This window comes from Stenella coeruleoalba (genome assembly GCF_951394435.1).
Source record: "Stenella coeruleoalba genome assembly, chromosome: 3".
NCBI classification, from domain to species: Eukaryota; Metazoa; Chordata; class Mammalia; order Artiodactyla; family Delphinidae; genus Stenella; species Stenella coeruleoalba.
The window spans coordinates 129,887,888-129,910,951 of record NC_137148.1 but is presented as its reverse complement, the minus strand read 5'-3'; the positions used below and the strand labels follow the sequence as shown (position 1 = coordinate 129,910,951).

General features: G+C 50.0%; 1 protein-coding gene across 2 annotated transcripts; it reads left to right on the top strand.

Annotated features, from left to right (window-relative positions):
* Nucleotides 1–16,948: 16,948 nt before the first annotated feature.
* HAND1 (heart and neural crest derivatives expressed 1) lies at nucleotides 16,949–20,046 on the top strand (the record flags this gene model as incomplete). 2 transcript variants are annotated; one of them, XM_079917270.1, is made up of 2 exons in its annotated part: nucleotides 16,949–17,500; nucleotides 19,110–20,046. In XM_079917270.1, the coding sequence occupies 2 exons, from the start codon at nucleotides 16,949–16,951 to the stop codon at nucleotides 19,212–19,214; spliced, it is 657 nt and encodes a 218-aa protein (XP_079773396.1). In that variant the 3' UTR covers nucleotides 19,215–20,046. The 2 variants fall into 2 exon arrangements, with proteins under 2 accessions (XP_079773396.1, XP_079773397.1); XM_079917271.1 differs by having other exon boundaries at nucleotides 16,949–17,515.
* Nucleotides 20,047–23,064: the final 3,018 nt, after the last annotated feature.

Sequence of the window (23,064 nt, the reverse complement as noted above, 5' to 3'; positions counted from 1 at the left end):
TGTGGATGTGGTATGGGAATGTGGATTTTTCTGGGAAGTGGATCCATAGCTTGCTGAAGATTTTCAAAGGGATCTTTGACCAAAATAGGTGAAAAACTGGTATTACAGAAGAATACTGCAAAAACCTTGTATTTTTAAAGGTAGACAGCAGAGTATCAACAATTACCAACTTATGGCCAACCTTATTTTCTCTCTACTCCCACTCAATTCCCCCTCCTGTATTATTTTGAAGGGAACCCCAGACATTTGACTCAGAAACTGCTCAGAATGTATCTCTAAAAGCACTTTTTAAAAAAGAATAGGCACAATGTTATGGTCATATCTAAAATAAACAACCAGGGCTTCCCTGGTGGCGCAGTGGTTAAGAATTCGCCTGCCAATGCGGGGGACGCGGGTTTGAGCCTTGATCTGGGAAGATCCCATATGCCGCGGAGCAACGAAGCCGTGCGCCACAGCTACTGAGCCTGCGCTCTAGAGCCCGTGGGCCACAACTACTGAGCCCGAGTGCCACGACTACTGAGCCTGCGTGCCACAACTACTGAAGCCCACGCGCCTAGGGACTGTGCTCCTCAAGAAGAGAAGCCACCGCAATGAGAAGCCCGCACACAACGAAGAGTAGCCCCCGCTCGCAGCAACTAGAGAAAGCCCATGTGCAGCAACAAAGACCCAACGCAGCCAAAAAAAAATAAATAAATTTTAAAAATAATAAAAATAAAAAACATTTAAAATAAACAACTAACAGTAATTCTTTCTTATCAAATAAATGTCCAGTAATGTACATAATATTCATTGACCAAAAAAAAAAAAAGAAAAAGTGCTCACAACCCATCACTAAGTGAGAAAAGTGAACAGGATAGACTCTATGGCCCATTTTGAAAACCATGCACGTCATAATGTTAACATATTTATTTGGGAGTGGTAGAATTGTTTTCTTCTCTTTCCCAAGTTCTCTGTATTATTTTTTGAATTAAAAAATAAAAGGAAGAATAAGAGGGTAGACCTATTTTTAAAAGTCGAAATCCCCCGATCCAGCATCCAAGTTTCAAGAGTTTATCCTGTTCCATCCTGGATGAGAAGACCCAGTGCCCTGGAGAGGTTCGGGGTGTAGGCCACAATTTCACGGGGAGGGGAGGCTGTGAAGGGAGAGAGGAGGGTCTGACTGACTTTCCCAGCCTTTTGAGAGGAAATGTATTAGTGGAGGTTCTGGAACATCTCTCAAGCTCTGGTCCCTGATGTTCTGCCACCTCCATCCTCTTACCTTCCCACTTTTATCAAGCCTCACACGTTTGGGGCACTTTGCTGCTGGAGTTGACAGACCAAACGAAACAGAGGCGGGCGGCAGATAACCAGAGCCCTTTCTGGCCACACATAGGCCTGTTGGCTTGTTGGGCCTGGAAGAGAAGGCGTCTTGTTTCCCCAACACATTCCACAGTCATGTCCCCCAGGCTGCTTGGCCTCCTGGCCAGATGATCCCCCCAGCCTCCCAGGTCTTTCATGGTTGGGAACAAAAAAAGAATGAAAGACCTGACGTTAGGCTCCCCTTTCCAAAGCAAGAAGTCTCCGTTTTGCTGTGTGACCTTGGGCAAGTCTCTCCCCTCTCTGGGCCTAGGTTCCTGCATCCGGACAGGAAGATAGATAATTTCTGAGCCACCCATCCTTCCTCCCACCCACCCAACCCTTTCGTTCTGAATTCTTACATTTATCAGAAACAGGAAGTAGACCCACCGCACCTCTAAATGTCAGCTTGGAATTTCATGGCTGCCTCAGGCCACAGTGTGAAGGCCAGTTGCTAAAACTTTTTTTGACAGAGAGTGCATAAGACACATCGTACCACAAGACCCAGTACACACCCTTGAAATAAAAGTTTCATGTAATAACCCTTACCCTTCCTTTGTGAGATGCACTCTGATATTTTCTATTCTTTTTTTTTTCTTTTTTTCAAGTGTCTGATTGCAATTCATTAAGGCATTTTCCCAATCCATGAAACAGACATGACTTGGACCTTGAAAAACACTGATTCATGCAACTATGCCCCCATTTCTGACAAGGTAGTACCAGTCCAGACAAATACAAATGGATTCTATATTTACTATCTTCAATTACTGGGCTTCCCAAACTTGGAATCCCAACAATTCCCAAACAATCCCTTGGAATGTTTTTAAAAATGCAGATTCTGATTCAGTAGCTCTGAGGTGAAGCTGAGATTTTGCATTTCTGACTAGCCCCTTAGGTGATTCCGACGTGAAGTTAGATGACGGATACCTCAGACATCTACTTCATTGGTCCAACTATTCTTACCACAGGGATCATTTTTTTCCCTCATGTCTTTTCTTCCTCCCTCCCTCCCTCTTTTCTCCATCCTTTCATAATTGTGTTTGGAGAATCAACAGGTTAAAAAAAAATCACAACTCTGCCTCTTACCAGCTGGAGAACTTGAATAAGTTACTTAAATTCTCTGTGCCCGAGTTTCTTTATCTGCAAAATGGGAATTAAAACTGCACTTTGGGGCTTCCCTGGTGGCGCAGTGGTTGGGAGTCCGCCTGACGGTGCAGGGTACGCGGGTTCGTGCCCCGTTCTGGGAGGGTCCCACGTGCCGCGGAGCGGCTGGGCCCGTGGGCCATGGCCGCTGGGCCTGCACGTCCGGAGCCTGTGCTCCGCGGCGGGAGAGGCCACGGCCGTCGGAGGCCAGCGTACCGAAAAAAAAAAAAAAAAAAAAAAAAAAAAAAAAAAAAACCTGCACTTTTTTGATAAAGTACTTTTGAGATAATTGAGATAATCCATGTAAAGTATTTAATTCATTGCCTATCACGTTATGAATGCCAAATAAATGTTTTTGTTGTTAAAGTTGCATTAGAACTTTTTCTTATTGACTGTCTCCTGTCATATGAGTAGGCTGTATATTTAGTTTGGAGTATGAATTCTTTTTTAATTATAGAATTATAATTATAAAATACAACAAGCAATACATTTGGAAAATTGAGGAAAAGCAAAAATATCATCCATTATTTCAATGATTCCACCAACAAAGATTATTTTAGGGTGTCTTCTTTCAGGTGCCTATTTGATGGTTCTGGTATTTAGCTGACACCTGAGTGCATCTTCCTCTTTTATAAAACCCAGTGAAATCACTCATTTATTTATTTTTTGGCTGCACTACGCACCATTCGGAATCTTAGTTCCCCGACCTGGGATCAAAACCGTGCCCTTTGCAGTGGAAACTCGGAGTCTTAACCACTGGACTGACAGGGATTTCTCCACTCACTTTCATTTAGGTGTTGGTTCATGCTATTTTTTTTAATAAATAAATAAATTTATTTATTTACTTACGGCTGTGTTGGGTCTTCGTTGCTGTGTGCGTGCTTTCTCTAGTTGCGGTGAGCGGGGGCTGCTCTTCGTTGCGGTGCGAGGGCTTCTCATTGTGGTGGCTTGTCTTGTTGCGGAGCACAGGCTCTAGGCGCGCAGGCTTCAGTAGTTGTGGCTTGCGGGCTCTAGAGCGCAGGCTCAGTAGATGTGGCACATGGGCTTAGTTGCTCTGCGGCATGTGGGATCTTCCTGGACCAGGGCTTGAACCCGTGTCCCCTGCATTGGCAGGTGGATTCTTAACCACTGTGCCACCAGGGAAGCCCCATGCTATTTGTTTTGTCTTAAAAATAAAGCCTTTCTTATTTTGGAAAAAAAAAATCCCAGTATGTTTAATTTTATACCCTCCTTTTTTTACTCACCTTTTTCCTAAAGATGGGTTCTAAAAGTGTAAATGGGAGTAGGTGCAAAGTATGACTTCTGGAATCAAGGACTGGATGCAAACCTCAAATCATTCCAATGAACTTGGCTGAGGTCTGACTCCATGCGATGCTTGACCTGGTGATGGACACACAATTTAGGACCATACAAACACTCAGACCTTCAGGCCTGGATGATCCTTGGGGAAGATCTGGGGACTGGGATCACATAATGAGGGGCACAGAGCTGAGATCAGAAAACATGCCTTCCTTATGAAGGAGGCAGCAAGGGACTTAACTAAGATGGAGAATCTATTTTACTAATTTCGGTGATACTTTATTTTAAAAATAATAAAAATAAAAAACATTTAAAATAAACAACTAATAATAATTCTTTCTTATCAAATAAATGTCCAGTAATGTAAATAATATTCATTGACCAAAAAAAAAAAAAAGAAAAAGAAAAAGTGCTCACAACCCATCATTAAGTGAGAAAAGTGAACAGGATAGACTCTATGGCCCATTTTGAAAACCATGCACGTCTTAATGCATGTGCCAGCTCTCTTCCTAAAAGATTATTCCTTCAACCATATCTTCCTAAGCACCCACCATGTGATGGGGTTATATTGTATGATTAAGTTCTGGGTGATCATATCGCCAGAGGCATCTCCCCACAACTGTCTGTAGTAAGCAAGTTACCATTCATTCACTCAACAAATATTTATTGAGTGATTTCTATGTGTGGGTACTATGCTAAGTGCTGGGGGTACATTGCTGAGTAGAACAATTTGGCTCCTCTCCTCATGGGGTTATAACCTCATGATGACGGATCATCTCTATAGATGAAACCTGTTGAACACTGGTGCTACTATTAAAACTGATGAACATGAACTCTGTGTGGCAGGAAGGATTCTTAGTATATAGTGTTTGTGGGTGAGGGAGTGAAACAGAGTTTCACTGTTTGGGTGGCAGGTTATATTCTTCTTTCATGAGAGTACATTATTGTTAAAGTACTGTTGGAGAACATTTTTCCAAAGAGGAGATGCAGACAGCCAACAGGCATATGAAAAGATGCTCAACATCACTAATCATCAAGAAAATGCAAATCGAAACCACAGTGAGATACCACCTCACACCTGTCAGAATGTCTATTATCAGGAAGAACACAAATAACAAATGTTGGAGAGGATGTGGAGAAAAGGGAACCCTCATACACTGTTGGTGGGAATATAAATTGGTGGAACCACTGTGGAAAACAGGATAGAGGTTTCTCAAAATACTAAAAATAGAAGTACCATATGACTGAGCAATTCCACTCCTGGGTATATATCCAAAAAAAACAAAAACACTAATTCAGAAAGATACATGCACCCCAATGTTCATAGCAGCATTATTTACCATTGCTAAGATACAAAAGCAACCTAAGTGTCCATCAACAGATGAATGGATAAAGAAGATGTAGTGTGTGTATACACACACACACACACACACACACACACACACACACACGCGCGCGCAATGGAATACTACTCAGCCATTAAAAAGAATGAAAATTTGCCATTCACAGCAACATGGATGGACTTGGAGGGCATTATACTAAGTGAAATAAGTCAGAGAGAAAAAGATAAATACTGTATGATATCACTTATATGTGGAATCTAAAAAATACAACAAAGTAGTGAATACAACAAAAAAGAAGCAGACACATACAGAGAACAAACTAGTGGTTGAGGGGGGAAGGGCAGTATAAGAGTGGGGGAATGGGAGGTACAAATTATTGGGTTTAAGATGGGCTCAGGGATGTACTGTACAACATGGGGAATATAGCTGATATTTTGTAATAACTATAAATGGAAAGTAACCTTTAAAAATTGTATAAAAAATTCAAAATTTAAAAATACTATTGGAGAAATAAAAGTATTTTTAGCATTTTAACTACACCCTTACCCACTCCCTAACACACACATCATTGTAGTGGTTAAAAACAAGCAAGGACTTTGGAGTCAAGGAGACCTGGCTCTGAATTCTGCTTCTCCAATGTCCTAGCTGAGTGGCCTTGGGCATTAACTCCGTATCTATAAAATGGAGTTAAGAGTGTTGCTCGGAGGATTCAATGAGAGTCTGTGTAAAGTGCATGGCATACAATAAAAGCTTAACACCACTGCCATTAATATTGGTACACTCTGACAGAAGGAGAGGAGCCTGTCTCATGGTTTCAGGAAAGAATTGCACATTTGTGTTTGTTTTGTTTTGTTTGGCCACACTGCACGGCATGCAGGACCTTAGTTCCCCGACCAGGGATCGAACCCGTGCCTCAGGCAGTGGTAGCTCAGTGTCTTAACCACTGGACCCCCAGGGAAGTCCCAAGAATTGCACATTTGTGAACTGCAGACACCCCACTATCCTGTTTCTGGAGCTGTCTGTGCAATTTTGCTGGAGTCTTCAAAAATCTACTCTGACTGTTCTGTTTGGTATAAGGTGGAGACCGCCCCACTCAGTTCCAATCCACAGTGATGGCTGGACTGCCTCAGGCAAGGACAACGCTAAACTAATATCAGGTAGAGCAAGCAGAAAGCTGTCAGATCAAGTGACAAGACATGGAGAAGAAACACACACATGTTTAAATGTCAAAGAGTCCCAGTGACAAATATATCTGAGTTTATGCAATTACATTTTTTTCCCCCTAGAGCAGAGAATGAAAAATAGAATGTTAGGGTGGGAAGTAACTTTAGAGATCATCTAATCCTACAGCTTTGTTTAACCAATGATTTCTTTCAGAGAATATTTTTTGGAGGTCCTACTGTGTGCCAGGTATGTGCTGGGTGCTAAGGGTAGGACAGGGGAACACGAGAGCCTTATCCCCTTTGGGGGTCTATAGGATTCCGTGGAGAAAGCTACAGCCCAGGGAGCTTAAATAACTTGTTAGAATCAAGGAATTTTTCTTCCTGTATTTTTCTATACCTTCTACATTTTCCACATTTACATTTTCTATTTCCTTCTACATTATTCCAAATGGAATAATGGAAAACATTATTATATTTAACTGTGTGTATATATTAACTTTGCTAGTCACACACAGCTAACAAGACAAAGAACTGATGTCAGTAAGTGGGTTACTCCTGAGTCTCTACCAGAGCGGTATAAGTCCTACTCTCAAAGCCTGGTGCCTGCATCAGAATCCGCTAATGAGCTTTACTGAAAATGCAGATTCCATGTCCACTCCTCCCCTACAGGGTTCCCTACGTTAGAAACCTGCTCAACAAGGGGACTGTGATACCCACTAAACTTTGATAATGAATGCCTACTAGGATGATTCTCATGTAGCAAAGAAAGCAGCAATGATTTTTCTAAAAAATTGGCCCCAGGAATTTAATGAATTAAGTTCATGAAAACAAAGACGTTTATCTCTTATTGGAATAAAGTCAACTCCTCCCGTTTTTTCCTCTAGTGCCACAGCTAATTGCATCCATTATGTGTTTTCAACGGGCGCTATAAATCAGTGTGCCCGTGGAGAGGGGGGAGAGGTACGAGGGAGGGGCAGTCTCCACGTCACAAAATGGAATACAAAACAAGCGGCACATTTCCTCGGAGCAAGCAGCCCAAAGCTCTCCTTTCTGTGCGCTTCTCCCTTCCCGAATGCTAGTCTCCTCTCCCAGCCACCCTGCTTGCCCTGACAACATTTTGGGGTCCTACAAATCACAGCCCTGTCCTAGTTCTTGAGCAGGCAGCCTTTACACTGCCCAGCCTTAGGGTCCTCAGCATTTACAACCTCTCTCTTTTGCAGGTTATCATCCTCTGTCAGATCTGAAATTAAAACAACCAGAAACACGTCAGGTGAGTGGCTGGGAGAGACATTTGGCTGTTTACGAGAAATATCCCATGACATCTGACGCAAAACGTTAGGATGCCTCTGCCAGCGCCCAGGTTCCCCTTCCGAGGGCAAGCTGATTAGTGTGTGGCTCCAACCGATGTTTATCCTCTCTGGCTCCGTGGCGAACGCCATTGGAAAATCCTGGTTCACTTGATGCCTGGTCGCCTGGTACATTCAGATTCATCCAGTTAGGATACCCAGTTTAAGACAGAGTGGATTTTCGCGAGCTCCGTAGACTGATTGGGTTTTACACACATGCACAGAAAGATCTGATTTCCTCTGTGGGATTTATGGCAGGGGAAAAGAGGTAATTAAATTAATTTCTGCTCTGGTTTCTAGGCTTTCCTTTCTGTTCTTTCTCCTGCTACTCTTGTTGTTTAAAAAAGTAGGCTTGCATGGATGAAAATGAATTTAATAACTAGCAGCAGTTGGTTTAAGTTTGGGAGCTGGGTTCCACTATGACTTTTTTTCTTGTTCTTTGCTCCATGCTCTGAATGGTTTGGGGAAGCTAATGAGGACAATCTTGTGTCCTGTGGGGTGTGTGTGTGAGAGGTGACATGGCTGTCCACATGGCTAGGGAGAGATGTTCACACCAGGAAAGGTGGCCAAATCCAGGCTTTCTGGAAGGAAACCTACTCTGATATTTGATAAGGAGATTAAACCAGAGTACACTTCCCCTTTCTCCAGTCACCACTCATGCCTCTTGCCTTTCTTTTCTGATTTCTGTTTTTTCCATCACTCAGTTATCTTCTCATCTCCCCACTCCACAGCAAGGTTCTGCTGCAGCAAGGGGAACGGTAGGGCAGAAAGAGGCTGAAACAGAGAACGGTGCTGGTAAGAAGATCGACAGTGACAGTGAAAATGATCAAGACTCGGTCTGCCAAGTTTGCAGGTTCCTACTCCATTCACTCCTGCTTCCCAAGCCGAGGCCCATTGATTCATCCATGACTTTTAAAGGGAGGACTTCTCTTGCTAAAGAGACCCCTGAGAGATTTAGAAATTCAACGGAAACAAAACAAAACAAAACCACTAAGCACTTGACTTCTCTCCCAAAGGACCGGGGAGCCTGCCAATTCCCCAGCAATGCCAGTGCTAAGCATTTTCCTAGCATCAACATTAAATCCCCTTTTTGCTTTTCTCTTGTAAAGTGTGTTTACAACTGACCATTATGGGAAACATGACAGATGTATTCTGGCCCCGTTTAAAATAATAAGACTAATAATGATACCGTTTACTGCCCAGAGGCTCAGTTTCTGAATGCCTATATGCAGAACGAAGAGTTGGAGAGCTGAAATATTCACCAGTAAGTGTAGTCAGCTGCTGATCTATATGCCCCAACCCAGTCCAGTGCCGAAAGTCTTAGCACAGATTTCCCAAGATTAATACCTCGGCCTCCTAGCAACTTTGAAAATCCATCTCCGGCTCTGGTCCTGGCAGGGGTGCAGGAGAATGTGCGGATCCCACCACTCCTTAGAGCAAGGCCCTTTTAGGTTGGGAGAAAGCAGGCCCAGGGAAGGAGGGCTACCCTCCTCTACCATCCTGGCCCCAAGTTGTAAGGGAGGATAGCAGAAAAGGAGCCCTCTATCCCCTCACCACTTCTGGCTCATTCTACCTCACACCAGTTCTTAATCTCCCAGGACGGGCTAGATTGATCCAGCTGGGTTTTCTCTACCGAAAGGTACTGCGTTTCCTCCAACCAACGCTATTGCGTAGAGATCAGTCCCAAAAGGTGGTGGCTGAGGGCTCCACCAGCGGATGGGTTATGAGGCAGGTGGCCCCAGCAGAACAGACAGGTTGGAATAAGTTACCACACCACCTCGGATTCCCGCACTCCCACACACCTGGCTGCCGTTAGTGCGCAGAACTGCGTCGTTCCAACGCGCTCCTTTGCCTACTCTGGAGAAAGGAGCGCAACAGTTTTGAGTGAATTGCCAATGCCTCTCCCCGAGATAGCAGCGCTTAGACGGACAAGCAGGGAGCAGAGAGCCTGCCCTCCTCCCTGTGGGTACGCTGCCAGAGTGGCGCTTGATCCTTAGTTAAAAAAAGTCGGAGAGACATGGCTCAACCCTGTGTTTGCAGGAGAAAGCAGACTCGATGATTGCTGGTGAAGGCCCCATGCGTCCAGCTCTGCCTGGACTATGGGACTCCCCAGCCTATGGGGGCTGCGGCGCCTGTCCTCAAGGACGTGTTCGCAACTCCAGCTTTTTCCCAGTCCTCAGCTGGGGTAGGCTGGCTGAAGGATTGAGGAAATTGGTGGAGTGGGTTGATTCCATCCTCCTGCCGAATTCAGATTGAACTGAAAGGAAAAAATTTCCCTGACCTGGGAAGCAACGGTCAGGCGGTGAAACTGACCTTCATGACACTGACCAGAGATAAACCTCTTGGCAAGGAACAGTTCGGCACACAATTGATCAATCAGTTGGGGACCAGCGGCTACATGCAACCCAGCACCACGAAACTTACCAGGGTGCACTTAACGAAAAAACCTGATATGCCTAAAACAGACTGGTGCACAACGGAACACTGTTAACCGACCACCTGAAACTAATGGCTGTGAGGCTGCCCTGAATGAAATTGCCTGAAAGGAAACTGACTGGGTGAAAGGAACCAGAATGAAATCCACCTGCCTGCTAACACGCCACTAAACCACGGCAAGGGACTGCAGCAGGGAAGCTGAAGAGGGCGGCAGGGTGGAGCCGGGAAGGGGCTCCTCTCCCGGAGCTCCGAGAACCTGACTGGTGCTGCTGCGGGGACTCGACAGGGACTGGGGAGGGGGGTTTGTCCAGTGCTTTTTAATTTACGACCGCCGCGCCCCAAGCCATCCCATAAATTTGGGGACCGTTTTCACCAAAGCTGTGAGTTACGATTTTTCAAATAAATACATTTTCCAATCAGACGGGGCTCTGTTTAGGTTGAACGCGTCCTGAAGCAGACATCTCTCTGCCCGGAAAATACACAGAGGAGGAAGCGGAGCCGGGACGAAGCTCAGACGACATAAAAACTTGTGTAAACACGTTGTCATTTACGGACTTAAGAAGAGAAAGGGAATGGGGCAGGAAAATGTTTAATTCTCTCTTGAATCCTCAGGTCCCAGAGCCGAAGGAAAATTTAATATTCTTTTTCCATAAGCTTGATTTGTGTTATGCATTATACAACGGGCAGCATCAGGTTTACCTTAAACAGATTTTGTAATTTTGAGGCTGTTACAAACCTAAGAACGGACCGGGTTGCACCCCTCACCTCCCCCCCACCCCCACCCCCCCCCCCCCCCCCCCGCCGCCATGCACACATACCTACAATCTCTCTCTCTTAGGTTTTCTTTAGGAAAGAACTTGGGGGAGATAAACCAGAAGGGATTATTTCAGCAGGAGGGTCTTCGATTTCTAGCTGTGTGCCCCATCCTCTAGGCCTGCTTGCCACCTTTAAAACAAGGGGGGCTGGGACTACGAATCAGAGCTCCCCCCGCTCCACACACACAATATCATTCACACATAATTCTGTGCACAGTTGGAGGAAGCTCAGGGATTCCCGAAGCTAAACGGTAGAGAATGGCCTATCAGCTTGTGGCTTGGACCCTCTCTGGCTAGTCCACTCCTCATCCCAGGAAAGGGGGAAATAGGGGAAGACAGAGGCTGCCGTGGAGCCCAGGTCTCCACTAGGTGTCTGGGCTCTAGCTGCGTCTCTGCCACCCATTGGCTGTGTCCTTAGGGAAGCCCCTTCCCCTCCTCCCTAGGCCGGTTCCTCTGTAGGTCCTAACACGAAATCTCAGCCGACTTGCTACTCTCACGTACTGGCGAAGGCAGGGAGGCCTCTCACCCCACGAGGGGAAATCGACCCACTTTCTGTCTCTTCCCTGCCCTGACTGTCCCCCAAACCCCCAGCCCCGCCCAGGCTTTCCCGGCCCCGGGGAGCAGGTTGGGCCAGATTGGAAAATCCTAGACACTCTAGATGCTGCAGAGAGATGTTTAAGGGATTTGCGCGCTCAAGCCGCGGGGTAAATGGCCTGCGGGCTGATTTATGGCGCGTTACTGCGCGACGCGATTCCCCAAGACAGCGAGAATATTTTACACCGCGCTAATATAAACAGGCGGCCGGCCGGGTCCTTTTTATGGAGTTCCTGTAATTACCCGGGCCCTGACAGCTCCTTGATTTACGGCCCTATTTAGATAAGGGGTCCGGTGCGGGGATTGCTGGTGGCGTCAAGGTCACGGGACGCGGCGGGAGAAGGTTTTGCGGTAGGCGCCGCGGCACGGGTTCTCCCAGGCCTGCCGGTCCTGGGGGCGGGAGTGAGGGGAGGAGCGGGGCAGGCTGGAGAGGGACCCCGAGGCGTCCGAGGCTTGAGTACAGCCAGTCCACTGTACAGATGGGACAAGTGAGTCCTGCAGGAGGCAGGAACTACACCCCCAATCCATACAGCAAAGGAAATGCGGGTGGGTGGGATCTGGAACTGGAATTCAGGTCTCTGGCAACATAATCCCTCCGCACCTGGCGATGCTCGGTCTCCCCCATCTCCAGCCTCCTGACAGTAGGGTTTTGTAGGGGCGGTGGGGAAAGAAGAGGACTCGATGCAGTCCGAAACGGGAGCGGTCAGATCAGAACAGAACACTGCAAAGGGGATACCTGGATTCCCTCCCTATCCAGGGCTATGTAGTCACGACTCATGTAACTCCATTTCTTCCCCTGTGGAATTAATATTCCTGAAAACAGAGCCACCATTTATCCAGGTTTACTGTCACTGTGCTAAGAGCTTCACCTATATAATTTCGCTTAATCTTAAACCAGCCCTCTGCGGCGGGTGTTACTGCACCCTAATTTACAGAGGAGGGAAACGAGGATGCGAAGGTTCACACAGGGCAGAATGCCAGTGCTGAGTTTCAGTCCCGGTGGGTGGGCGCGATTCTTCCGCGAGGCTCTCTTAAACACTCCCTTAATACAAAGTTTTAACCTCTATGTGCTTAAGAGCCTGTAAAATGGGGTGAGGGTGCTGGCCCGACCTCACTAGCATAACTGGAGGAAGAAGCGTTCATTTGCAAATGCTCGGAGCGCCAGACCTTGTGAAGGCGCAGTCCCCACAAGCACCTCGGGATGTGGGTCCGGAGGGGAGGTAGTGGGATTTGAGACTGGTAGATAGGACGCCCCGCCCCACCCCAGAGTCCCAGATTCCTGTTCCTTAGTCTGTTTTCGTGGGCCTGGGCAGGCTAGAGTCTTCAGGCCCCAGAGCCAAGTGCGAAGTCCCAGAGCTGGGAGAGAGGAACCAGAGGGGAGCCGTGCAACAGCCCTGAGCTGGGAATTACAGAACTCCATACTATCAGTCCCCGTTTTTCTGAAAATGGGGGAAACTGAGGCTCAGAGAGGGAAAGGAACACAGTGAGATGCTAGGTAGAGCCAGAACTCAAGGCACATCTCTTGCCTCTCAGCTTAGAAACATTTCGACCAAACTCCTGGGACCCAGACCTCCCACACCATATAGCCTGGGAAGGAGAGAGAGAACATCGTTACTGGGTTCCCACTGTTGTTCCAATGCACCTGAGCCACGCTGGGCTTAAAAGCACACTGGGGTCTTTCAGAAGGCCGGGTCTGGAGCCTAGGCGCCTCGTGTTCTACACAGGCCATCTCCCTGGCGTCCAACCCACTGGAGGCTTCCCAGCCTGGAGCCCCAGTGGTCCTCGAGGGCCAGGCTCCCACAGCAGGTACTGTTTGGAGGACTACTTAGACTCCGTGACTCTGGGTGGAGAGCAGTGCTTTCTGGGGCCCAGGGGACTGCCAGCACCCTGCTCTTTAACCACCCACGGGGGACTGTCGGGGGATCTGGGGGCCCTCAAGGCTGCTCATGGGACTGGGGTTCATCATCCAGTACTGATAATGCGTTCCCTACCACACTAAGCAGGCTGGATATTTGGAGGGTCTCTATGGGCCCTGAGTGATCTGTGTAACCCTGGAAAACTCTTGGGACACGAGGGTGGGTGCTGGAGCTGTGAGTGTGTGAGTATGTGGGTCACTGCACGTACCTGTCTATCCCATCCCGTGCTCCTCGTTCATGGGGGTGGGGTATGTGATATTGTGCATACTATTGTTTCAACTTCATCTCCAGGGCTTGTGATTGTGACTACTGTAGGTTAAGACAGAATGGATTTCAACTTGTCTGAGTGTTTGGAATTTGTGTGCCTGTGTGTAATGGGCGCACATGTGAAAACTTCTACTTCTGAGCACCTGTGCATATACTGTAGTAATTGTGGCTGTGTACTTGAGTGTGTTTGTGGGAACTGAGAACACATGAAATGTGGAATGGGGTTTTCAGAAGTCTGTGCTGTGAATACAACTGTGGGACACTGTAAGAAACTGACACAAACTGGTTGGACCTGTGCACAAGTGTGACAGTAAAGAGTATGTGTCAAGCCCCGCAGCTGTGATATTTGTGTAGAATTGATGTTTTTCTGCTGTGATGGTATCTGTGTGCATGCCTGCATGGAGGGTTGGGAGTGGCTCAGAGCTGTAACACATCTGAAGCGAGGTGTGTTCCCTGTGGGTGACAGAGAGATAACGTGTAAAATCCTAGGAATGCACGAATATTGAAATGCCGTGTGTCGCATGGGTGTAAATAGGTTACCGGGAGAATACACATATGTTGTGGCGTCTGCACGAATGCATGGACTTTCATGTATGCCCGTGATTTTTTGTGAGGCCGTGTACATATATATGTGTATGTGTAATGGTGGGCCTGAGGGTCTGCCGGTGGAAATCCTGCCGGACTAGGACCACGGCTGGATGTGCGTCGAGGATTGAGGTCCTTTTCCACAGAGTAATTACTGTCTTTGCCCGCACACCGGCACTCCCGAGAGCCTCCAGGCCAGGGAGGCGCGGGATCCCGCGGAGCCGCGGCTCAACCGGGCGCCGGGTGCTCCCTCCCCGCGAGCCTCCGGCTCCGCGCTCGGCCCAACCCCAGCGCTGCTGGCGCCAGACGCCCGGGAGAGCAGCGGGTTTCCAGCCGCCTCAGGCAGGAAACAAGGACCTCCCTCCCCCCACGCACCTCTAGGGCCCACAGCCCAGCCGAGTTCCCACAAGGGGAAACGGCTCTGGACTAAGCATTTGTTGGCTTCGCCCTCGCAGTGTCGTCGCCCCTCCGCCCGCCGCCATCTATTTATTCCCTGTACGGGAGGGGAAAACCGCATACCCACTGGCTACCCGACCCCCAAGGAAAATTGTTCATCTTCTCTGGGCCTCACTGTTCCCATCTGTAAAATGAGTTGACCTTTCTCCCCCTGCCTTTGGGCTGCTAAGTGTGCCAGGCACACAGCGGGAGTCAGTAAATAGTTGAAGAAATGGGTAAAGGAATGAATTTGCCCTCTAAAAAGAGCAGTCATGGGGGCTTCCCTCGTGGCGCAGTGGTTAAGAAACCGCCTGCCAATGCAGGGGACACGGGTTTGAGCCCTGGTCTAGGAAGATCCCACATGCCGCGGAGCAACTACACCCGTGCGCCACAACTGCTGAGCCTGTGCTCTAGAGCCCGTGAGCCACAGCAGCTGAGCCTGCGTGCCACAAGAGAAGCCACCGCAATGAGGAGCCCGGGCACCGCAACAAAGAGTAGCCCCCGCTGGCCGCAACTAGAGAAAGCCCTCGTGCAACAACGAAAACCCAACACAGCCAAAAATAAAAATAAATTTAAAAAGAGCAGTATGTATTTCTTTTCTCCTTTCACCCTCGCCTCCACATTGCTTTTGAGAGAAGGGCACACTCCCTCAGCTTCCCTATCTGTAAAATCTAGGTGAAGGCCTTTTTGCTCCATGATTCTAGATTCCTTTTCTTGGGCCCATGGGGAGGGGTGGCAGACGCTGTCCTGGGCGTTGACAGGCCACATAGGGAAGGGGCTTGGCTGGGAAAGGCTGGTGAGGATGGAGGGACCCAGGTATGAGGACATCAGCTGGGAAGCTACCCATCGGGAGGTAAGACAGAGAACTCCAACCGCAAGCGCTGCCACCCTGGGATTCCCAGGTCCCAATGCCAGCCCAGAGAAAGGCCCCCGCGGACAGAATCCAACAAGCGTAAGGGCCCTAGCCGGGAGTGGAAATAGCGGACGTCTGCGCGGCCAGGACCGCGGCATCTCTACGCCAGTGGGTGTGAAATGCCAGGTTTCTCCGGCTGCGTGAGCCTCTCGGAGAGTGTGGAGGTCGTGGTCTCCTCGGTGTGTGTTTACCGCCAAACGCTGACTTCTCGCAGTGTGACCTTTGGCGCCGAGAATCGAACATTCTCAAGCTGTGATAACCTGCATGGGGTGGCCCAACGTAGCCGAGCTCTGGGCTCTCCGTTCAAGCCCCGCGGGAAGGAGGCTGCCCCTGCATCAGCCTGGCTGGCCTTTGGACTGGATCAGGCGCCCAGGAGGCGAGAAGAGTGGACCTCAAGCTCTGGAGCCCGGAACAAACCAGTAAATGCCTGTGGGCTTGGAGCCCTCATCCCCCTACTCGCCACCCCTCTCATTCCACCTCCAGTCCCCGGCTTCTTCCCCAGTGGGTGGCCGCCTGCGCCGTAGAGGACAAGACTTGGCCAGAGTTGGCGGGGGCTCTACCGAGTGCAGGACCTGCTGCAGTCCCGCAGAATGGGCCGGTGACTAAGGACTGGGGGTGCTTAGGGAACAACATTGGGGGCCTATCTTGCCTCCAACAGCGGTCTCTCCTTTTCTGGCTCTGAGACCAAGTAGAGCAGATGCCGCTCAGGACTGGGAACCTCTGGAATTTCTATTTTGGATTCTGGAAAGTCTAGAAACAAGAACCTTTCTCTTTTTTTGCACCTCAGTTTCCTTATCTGTAAAATCTAGGTGAAGGCCTTTTCTCTCCATGATTCTAGATTCCTTTTCTTGGGCCCACGGGGAGGGGGGTGACAGACGCCGTCCTGGGCGTTGACAGGCCCGTGTCTCAAGTACTAGCCCCCGTCTCCCCCACAAGTCGGGAACTGGGGGGGGAGGGGCGGAGGCGGGGCCGCCTCCCTGTCCCCGCAGGCGGCCTGAGTCGAGTAGCGCTAGCTGAGCTTAAAACCAGGGACGGCCATCCCCCTTTCCTCCTCCCCGCCCCCCTGCCATTGGCTCCAGGGAGAGGTTGACATCAAAGCCCCAGGCTTATATAAGCCAGACCCTGAAGGGGAGGCCGCAGAAGGGTTAAACAGGTCTCTCGGCATCCTCGTCCTCGCCTGCAACAGAAGCCGACCAGAAGACGGGCTGCGGGTGTCATCTTCAGCCTTGCCCCAGAATCTCTCAAAGCCAGTGCCCACCAGAGCGCCGCCCCAGAGCCCACGGGTGGCCCCGGCTGTCTCTGGGGCGCATGGGGCGGCGCTAATCGGGCTGGCGGCGCAGGCCAGGGGCCGCTCCAACATGAACCTCGTGGGCAGCTACGCACACCATCACCACCATCACCATCATCACCACCCTCACCCCGCGCACCCCATGCTCCACGAGCCCTTCCTCTTCGGCCCTGCCTCGCGCTGTCACCAGGAGCGGCCCTACTTCCAGAGCTGGCTGCTGAGCCCCGCTGACGCTGCCCCGGACTTCCCCGCAGGCGGGCCAGCGCCCGCAGCCGCTGCAGCCGCCGCCTCCTACGGTCCAGACGCCAGGGCCGGCCAGAGCCCCGGGCGGCTGGAGACGCTCGGCGGCCGCCTGGGCCGGCGGAAAGGCTCAGGACCCAAGAAGGAGCGGAGACGCACAGAGAGCATTAACAGCGCGTTCGCCGAGCTGCGCGAGTGCATCCCCAATGTCCCGGCTGACACCAAGCTCTCCAAGATCAAGACTCTGCGCTTGGCCACCAGCTACATCGCCTACCTGATGGACGTGCTGGCCAAGGACGCACAGGCCGGCGACCCCGAGGCCTTCAAGGCCGAACTCAAGAAGGCGGATGGCGGTCGTGAGAGCAAGCGGAAAAGAGAGCTGGTAAGTCCGGGTCCCGTACGCTCTAGCCAAGGGCGCGGGCGCGGTGAGCATCCGTAGGCCGAGTATGCAGGGGAAGGAGTCTGCGTTGCCGTTCATGCAATTTTGAGAGACTGCGGGGAGTTCTGAGATGGTTTAAATGTGCGATTGTGTGCATGCAGGGAGGCAGATTCATATTTGAATTCATCTGTAATGTGGATAGTGTTTGTAAGGCTGTGAATGAAGACAGAATCTTACACTTTTTGGACAGGCTCATAGGATCCCTTCTAAGAATCCATTGGAAGCTTCAGACCCCGAGAAAATGCACCCACCATATATTTCACTTCCAGTTTCAAGGGGTCCTGATTCATCCCTGGGATCTCCTGGAAGCCAGGTTAAGAATGCTATAGGAGTTCGTTACTTTAATTTGCCTGAATGTGAATTGATGCATATGGGCTCCGCTGCTGTTTTCAAAGGGCCTTTGCCAGAGAGGTTGGTCTGCTTTCATCATTGTACAGACAGGGAAACTGAGGCCCAGAACGGGACAGGATGTGAAGGCCACCTACCCGAGGAGTTGTTTACTTGGGTAAAACAAGTCAGTTTATTCCCTGGAGGAGTAAACATCTGGAGGACATTCCACCGCTCCACTCCCCACGGCTGGTTCCTAGGGCCACCTTGATGGTTTTGTGTATAAACACCGACAAGCAAGTCACTCACTCCTTTTGGCTTTGGAGATCGCAATCCCTACTCGGCTTTTTTCGATCCTCTCCAGTGAGGCGACACTTCTGGAGCTCAGTTTCGCTGGCGCAGGGCTCTGGGACCTCTGAAGCAGTGACTTCCAAGCTGAGGAACTGAACTAGTTTCTCTAGATTGGTGCGCTCAGGAACACCGCGCGTTGGAGACTAGAGAGCCTCCTGGGTTTTATCTGACCCGCAGGGGCTGTGGTAAACTAGGGAAGTCACCTGAGGAGACTGGGAAAGACCGTGGTCATCGAGTCTCTAAACCGCCGCCCTGGGCTGGAGGACATGCAGGCCCGGGCGACGCCCTCGTTGGAAGTAGTTATTGGGCGTCTCCCCACTCCCTGCACTTTGCCGCCTCCTTCAAGTAGCAGGGAAGGGGGATGCTAAGCCAGGTCGACTCCCCCGCTCATTCGTGTAGCCTTCTGAGTGCCCAGAGCCGGCTGCAGAGACCCAACCCTGTATCCAAGCCCAGGCGCTATAAACTAGGTTGGAAAGTGGGATGTGTGCGGGGAGCATGTCCGCGAGTGAGGAAGCTGTTGATTCCCACCCCTCCCATTCCAACCCCTGCTGTCTCCCTTCGGCGCCATAAAGCCAAACCTAAGAGCATTCGTTCCACCAGCCGCAGAAAATTCTCACTACCAAACCCCCAGAAGCTGCCCAGCCCATCCCGGGCCCCCCCAACCCCGCCCCGGGAACTCAGGCACATAAAGGCGAATTTATGAGCCTGTTTGCCGATTTCACAAACAGAAATTCGTCACTTATTTAAAGGCTCCCAGTTACTGCTCCCAACACCTTTTACCCCACCCCCACTTTTACCCCACGCCTGGGCGAGCGGAGCAGAAACATTTAAACCTGTCTCTCTCGCCTCTTTTCTTGTGTGTGTCCTCTGGCAGCAGCAGCACGAAGGCTTTCCTCCTGCCCTGGGCCCAGGTGAGAAGAGGATTAAAGGGCGCACAGGTTGGCCGCAGCAAGTTTGGGCGCTGGAGTTAAACCAGTGAGCCGAGGCCTGCGCCGAGGACCCCGCCACGGCTGCTCGACCCCGGAGCCCCGGGAGCAGAGGAAGGCGGAGGCGAGCGCCAGGCTCTGGGTGCCAGGGGCTTATGGGGAGCATCCCGCCTGGCCTCTGCTGGGGCGCTGGCAGGTCGCTGGGCTGCATCTACACATTTGGATCGCACGTGCAATGTCATTTGAAATTGTTTTTAATGCGTGAAGAGAAAGAGAAATATATATATAAAACCCCCACCCCTGCAACCGAGAGGGAGGCTCGTGGCTGCACGACTCGAAAAGGAAGGACTGCGGGACCCAAGCGCGCTAAGACGTACCCTTCCAACCCTTCTGGGGCGAGTTTAGAACCCCTGACGCCTTCCTCACTACACTGTCTGCCTGTCTTTCTCGCCCCCCTGTCGGCTTCGCGTCAAAACCCTCCTCGAGCTCTCCTCCCTAATTAAAATGCAATAAGAGGAATCAATCGTTTTCTGCCAGGGAAAGAGAACCAAACCAGGAAGATGGAGGGCTGCCTTTGTTGTTGTCCTCCCTCAAACAGTGGTGTTTTTTATTTTATTTTATTTTTGTCGCTGCACTTCCTACTTAGTTCCAAGGGAAATGGCTCTTTCTTTACCTCTCTTTCCTTCCTTCTTGCGTTCTTTTGTTTTTCTTCTTGCTTTTCTTCCTTTCTCTTTCTTTCTTTTTCTTCCTTTTCGTTCTTCCTTCCTTTGTAAATAAAAACTTTTCCCTTTGTTGAAAAGTTTTTATGTATTAAACTACCTACCATGCCTGCTGCGCTCAGGTGTTTTGTTTATCCCCCGTCCTCACCCTTTTTCTACCTCAAATCTATATGACCACTCACTGCCCCCTCCCTTTGCAAAGCAGTATCTATGCTCTTGACTAATAAAACATTTTCTGAAATCAGCAGAAGCCTGTGTGGTATCTTGGCGAGTATCCCCACCCCGCTCCATCGTTTCTGCTAGTTAGAGCACCTCCTGTTCTACTTCTCTTTTGATAAATGCCAAGCCAAACTGCAAATCAAATCAAGGGAAGGGGGCAGATAAAGGACTCCTGGAACAAAGAGTAGAGTTCTCCTTAGAAGATAATGGGGCGGGGGCGGGGACAGGATAGATTTAATGAACCCACAGAACAGAAGACTGGAAACGAATTAGGTCCAGAGGGGGATGAGCTAGGACTTTTGTGGGTCAGCATTTGGGCCTGTCTGTGGGTTAGTAGGCACATCGGTGTCTGCAGGCCGCGGTTTGGGGTTATTGGGAAGGGGGTCTGTCACACAAACGAAGGACAACGCGAGGGCAGGGTAGCTCGGAACAGGGGAATGCCCTCGGGAATACTTTCGCGTATGTGAAATTCTGAAACTGCAGTTGCACGTGTCATGGTGCAGGAACTCACACGGAGCCCCGTGGCTGAGCGGGGGCCAACGAGGGGCTGCGGAGCACAGTCCCAGCACGCGGTAAGGACTCGGCAAGGCGCAGCAGCTATGATTTTATACATGAGTGAAAGAAGCGTGTGAGTGCTTATGGTCAAAGTGAGACGTTTAGGTTTCTCTCTAGCAACAAAGCACTCAAGTATCTGTGAGAGTATATAGATTTTGTGCAAAGGGATGGGGGGGCGGTATGTGCAGGCTAATTCGGGCACTTAAGAAATGTACGGAGAGCAGTTTCCGAGCCTCCACGTGCGCACCCATGGCTAGGTGTAGGGGTGAATAAAAGCGGGTGCATTTGTCAAGGTGCGGGTGCGTGCTGGGCTGAACTGGGGCGGGCAAATGCAGGCGTTTCTGTGTCCCTGAATAACAGCGTACGGACAATCAGTGTGGTTTGTGCGCAACCGTGTGCGAGGCTCTAGGCTAAGCGCTTTTATGTCTCCTAACAGCTCGCACGATCGTCCGAGGGAGCTCGTGGTCTGCGGTGCCTGCACGGCCCCCGGAGCGCGCTGCGAGCGAGGCGTTAGGACGCGCGCGGGTCTCTCGGCGCTTTCTCGCTCCACATCCGGAGCTGGAGGCCCGGGCTTGGGGCCGAGAAAGGAGACCCTTCGCAGCTCCGGGGCCAGGCGTGCCCCAGGCGCCTCGTCCCGGCATCGGGGTGAATATGGGGCCCCATTAGTTTGGGCTGTAAACACCGTGGCAGTGCTGAGCGGCCACGCGGGCCTTTCCGGACGCGAAGGAGTTAATAAAAGGTGTTTTATGGGCGCGAGGAAACGGCGGCGGAGGTATGAGCTTCTCTCTACTCTGACGCCCTACTTCTTCCTTTTTTCCCTCTCGCCACCCGCCGCCAGATCAAACAGGCCCGCGATTTAACTAGGGCAACACCTCACGGTAATGAGCAGTCCTGGCACACCCCTCCCCCGGCCTCAGTACCCGGCCCGAGGCCCCAAGGCCTCTCCGGGAGGAGCAGAAAAGAAAAATCGACTTTTCCTTTTTTCATTTTATTTCCAAGAGCTGGGAAGCTCCTAAGAAATCCGGAGAAACAGACCCAGGGAGCAAGCCGACTGAGGTGACCCAGCCCGGAGGGGGCCTTTCCTAGATTTGAACCCAGGACTCCAGTTTAGTTTACAGACCATTTTCTGCCTAAACACAGAGCACGCCGCCCGCGACTATTTTTAGCACCACGAAGTATCCCAGGCACGGGAAGAATGCGCACCCGGGTCTTGCTTTCTTGTAGCCCCGGCCAGTGAGAGGAGAGAGGGGTACCGAGGGGTACCGCCCGTGGCAGCCACAGCCAAGTTTGGCATATGAACAGGCCTCCTCCGAAAACACCATCCTGCCGGGAGCAAACCCTCTTGGAGAAGACGGCGGAGGAACCTAACATTCGGTCCCAGCCATGTCTGCTCCTGATCTCAGACCTAGCACCCAGAAGCTGAGACAGGGGGCCAGTGCCCATTGAAGGGGTCACCGGGATCTCTTCCCAGTTGCCCCAAGACTGACTTCACCGCCTAGAACGCCCGTGCTACATTTCCAGCCCTCACTCCCCGACTGCAAAAGCCGAGCCCCTAGCACAGAACAGAGTTGCTCCCGGTTTCACAAACCAGTTTTCGCCAAGGGCTCCAGATTCGGGGTCCAGATCTTCTCCCGGCACCAGGCTCTAACTCCTTTCATCCGTCATTAGCTCTCCCTCCATGGAATAGCTTTAGAGCCTGCCTTTTACTTTCTTATTCTCTCCCAGGTTTCAACGCGGTTTGTCCGAAACCCACCTCTACCTGGCTGTGGCAGATGGCATCATTATTCATTTGAATTAAGGACATAACTTTTTTTTTTAATCTGGGGGGTGGGGTAATGGAATGATCACTAACTTCAAAGCAGAGTCCAGGAATTTGTTGTAAGGAAATACTAACTGATGTTACGAAGCTTTAACTAAAGGACTAGTCTACTAAAGAGTAAAAAGTATAAAGGGACCGCCAATGTGTTATAATTACAGAACTGTTTGAATAAATCCATCGGTGGGTTACTACTCAGCCCCTAGAAAAAATGTGGTAATTGATACGGAGAGTGTTCCTGATACAAGAGAGGGAAAACAAAACCCTCTCAGCTTACTAAAGCAGGCAGTGACCTGCTTTATGTAAAAATAAATACATAAATATCATTCATGGAGAAAAAGTGGAAGAATATACATCAAAACATTTACACCTCTACCTCTGAGTTGTGGGAATAAGGATCATTTTGACTTTTCCTCCTACTTAGCCATATATATATATATATATATATATATATATATATATATATATATACACACACTACAATGAATAAGTATTACTTTTGCAATAAAAACTTAAGCTGAAATTTCCTTCTAATTTCTCCTGTGGCCAGTGTAGTTTCAGTACGCTGTTTATTCAACATACATTAATTGAGTG